Source organism: Gopherus flavomarginatus, chromosome 20 (assembly GCF_025201925.1).
Source record: "Gopherus flavomarginatus isolate rGopFla2 chromosome 20, rGopFla2.mat.asm, whole genome shotgun sequence".
NCBI classification, from domain to species: domain Eukaryota; kingdom Metazoa; phylum Chordata; order Testudines; family Testudinidae; genus Gopherus; species Gopherus flavomarginatus.
This window is the reverse complement of record NC_066636.1, coordinates 4,878,143-4,880,943: the sequence shown is the minus strand read 5'-3', so window position 1 is coordinate 4,880,943 and position 2,801 is coordinate 4,878,143. Positions and strand designations below refer to the sequence as shown.

The 2,801-nt window shown below is 56.9% G+C and overlaps 1 protein-coding gene across 1 annotated transcript; it reads right to left on the bottom strand.

Annotated features, from left to right (window-relative positions):
* Positions 1-420: 420 nt before the first annotated feature.
* Positions 421-2,801, bottom strand: LOC127038454 (sulfotransferase 2B1-like). The gene is made up of 6 exons (XM_050931075.1): positions 2,666-2,801; positions 1,861-2,069; positions 1,472-1,598; positions 1,063-1,157; positions 716-896; positions 421-530 (listed from the first exon to the last, which is right to left on the bottom strand). The coding sequence occupies exons 1-6, from the start codon at positions 2,799-2,801 to the stop codon at positions 421-423; spliced, it is 858 nt and encodes a 285-aa protein (XP_050787032.1).

The window sequence follows — 2,801 nt, the reverse complement described above, 5'->3', positions numbered from 1 at the left end:
TACAAATTGAGAAAATAAAGATAAAACTAACACGCCTTGCCTGGCTGTTACTTACAAGTTTGAAATATGAGAGACAGGTTCAGAAAGATTTGGAGAGCATTGGTCCCAAGAGTGAACAACCCCCAAAACAAGGAGCACACAAACAAAGCCTTCTCCCCACCAAGATTTGAAAGTATCTTGTCCCCTTATTGATCCTTTGGGTCAAGTGTCAGCCAGGTTACCTGAGCTTCTTAACCCTTTACAGGTAAAAGGATTTTGGTGTCTCTGGCCAGTCGGGATTTTATAGTATTGTACACAAGAGGGCTGTTACGCTGTCATAGCTATAAAGGGAAAGTATTTCCCGGGCACAGTAAGAGCAGCAGCACGTGGGTGGCACAGGACTGGCGTATTGCAGGTGCAGATATGGCAGGTGTGAGGCCGTCAGTCCCAGGGGAAGGTCACGCCCAGACCCTGCATCCGCTTCTGGTAAATGGTGTCGAATCGCTGGCTCTGTGCCTCCGAGAGATGGTTCCTCCAGTCACCACAGATCCCTGCGGACCACAGGGAACATAGTCTAGGGTGCTCCTCACTCCCAACCCACAGCCCCTGCAAGCTCTACCCACACCCCTCATGCCTAACCTAAAGCCCCCTACTTTCCTGGCCCTGCCTTATGCAGCTCTGCTAGTGCCCCTCAGCCCCAAATTACAGCCCCCTGCTAGCCCAGGCCTGGATTCACCTTTCCTCAGAAGCTCTCCCTTCTGGTGGTCCATGTACTCGGCTGGCATCTGGGAGAAGTTGGACATTTTGTTCCCCTTCATGCTCTGGAAGGAGGCGTTCTCCACCACTGCGGCCACTTGCTCCTCACTCAGCTCCTTCCCCAGGAAGTGACAGATTCTCCGCACGCTGCCCCACGGGTCCTGGAGAGACACTCCCTGCCATGAAGGGTGGGATCTGAGGTTCCTCAGTTTCCTCACCGGGTCCAGACAAACTGATACCTCTGAGGGCCCTGGCCACAAGCTACGTCGGCTGCCTGGGGTGGGGTTAAGTGTGAGCGTGGCCCCCAGGAGGCAGGATTATCCTTACCTGCTGCAGCTCCTCATAGGTGATGGAGAAGAAGTTCTCGTTGCCCTTCAGCCCCATCCAGCCGGTGACGTGGTCGAACCAGGAGCCGTAGGGCACTGTGCAGGGGAGAGCACCATGGTGACCCCAGAGCTGGCACCACCTGGCCCCTCCACCCTGGTCTGCTGGGGACTGCAGGGGCCTGGGACACCTAGGTTCTATCCTGGTACTGGGAGGAGAGGTGGGGTTGGAGGTCAGCAGTGTTTGCAGACCCCTGGTTGTGCTGCAGCTGTTCGGGGAGGCGGGCTCTGAGCTGTGCCCTGGGCAAAGGGCTGCTCAGAGCTGGCTGGGGATGCACAATACTCGAAGCAATTGTGACTTGTTTGGAACCCAGGCATCCAGCGCCAGAGTGGCCCCCCTGAGTGCTGCTCACCGTTCCCGCTCAGGAAGTCCTCGAGGAAGGAGTCCAGTGAACCAGGGTCCTTGAAGAGGTGCAGGAGCTTGGAGAAGTGGTACAGCGAGACCAGGATGTCCTTGGGGCAGCGCAGGGTGTAGATGATCTGAGGGGAGGAGGGGAGCTCACCACGAATCAGGAGAGGGGGATGCCAAGTGAACCCAGCAATTAGCCACCCACCCTGATCCATCACCTCCCCACCCTCTGCGGGGAGAAGGATTCGCTGCACCCTGCTGCCTGTTCTTTCACACACCCACATTGCTGTAACTCACACCCAGCAGCAGCCCTGGATTCACCCCACTCCCAATGCACAGTCCTGTCAGTGCCCCTGAATCCTGACTTGCAGCCCCTGCTCTCCCGCCTCTCACCTTGGCCTTGGAGCGCTGCAGGGACTTGGGGAAGAGCTGGATGGGGAGGTGGGAGCAGAGCAGCCGGGGCGGGGGGTATTTCAGGGCAGCCTCCAGCCCTGTCTGGAGCTCCACCCAGGGCGCCCGGTCCCAGTTCACCACGCGGCGCACCCAGCCGGGGTCCCCATCAGAACAGATCAGACTCAGAATCTCCAGTATCCAGTTAGTGCCTAGGGATGAAAGGGTTAATGGGCCTGAAATAATCCGTCTACTCACCAGGTCCCCCTCCGCTCCCAGAGCCGGGGAGAGAACCCAGAGTCCTGCCCCCAGACCTTCTGCTTTAACCCACCAGACTCCCCTTCCCAGATCTGGGGATCGGACCCAGCAGTGCTAGATCCCAGCCCCCACACCACAGTCACTGAGATTCTAAAATCAACTCTTGTTTTCATAGAATCTCAGGGCTGGAAGGGACCTCAGGAGGTTCTAGTCCAACCCCCTGCTCAGAGCAGGACCAATTCCCAGCTAAATCATCCCAGCCAGGGCTTTGTCAAGCCGGGCCTTAAAAACCCCTGTGCCAGAGGTCTCCTGACCCTGCCAGTGGCTCTGGAGAAAGCCTGCGGTTATAGTGTGTCTGCAGCGAGCCAGCTTAGCACCAGGTGAGCAAGTTGGACCCCCAGGGAGCAGCCTGTTTTGTCTCACTCTGGGCTGGGGCCATGTGAGCCCGGGCTCTGACACCTAGGAAATCAGGTCGTGTGATGTTGCAACCTTCCAGCTTTGGCGTTTCCATCTAATGTCAGGATGATGATATCACACACACACCCCCTACCTGACTTGGGGTAGGTGATGTTGAAGACATCGTCATCCTGCACCTGGAATTCATTCTCCACGTAGCTCAGTGCCTCAAGGGAGTAAACCAGGTGTGGGAACAGTATCCCCTTGTAGGTGAAGTACTTATCTGCCAT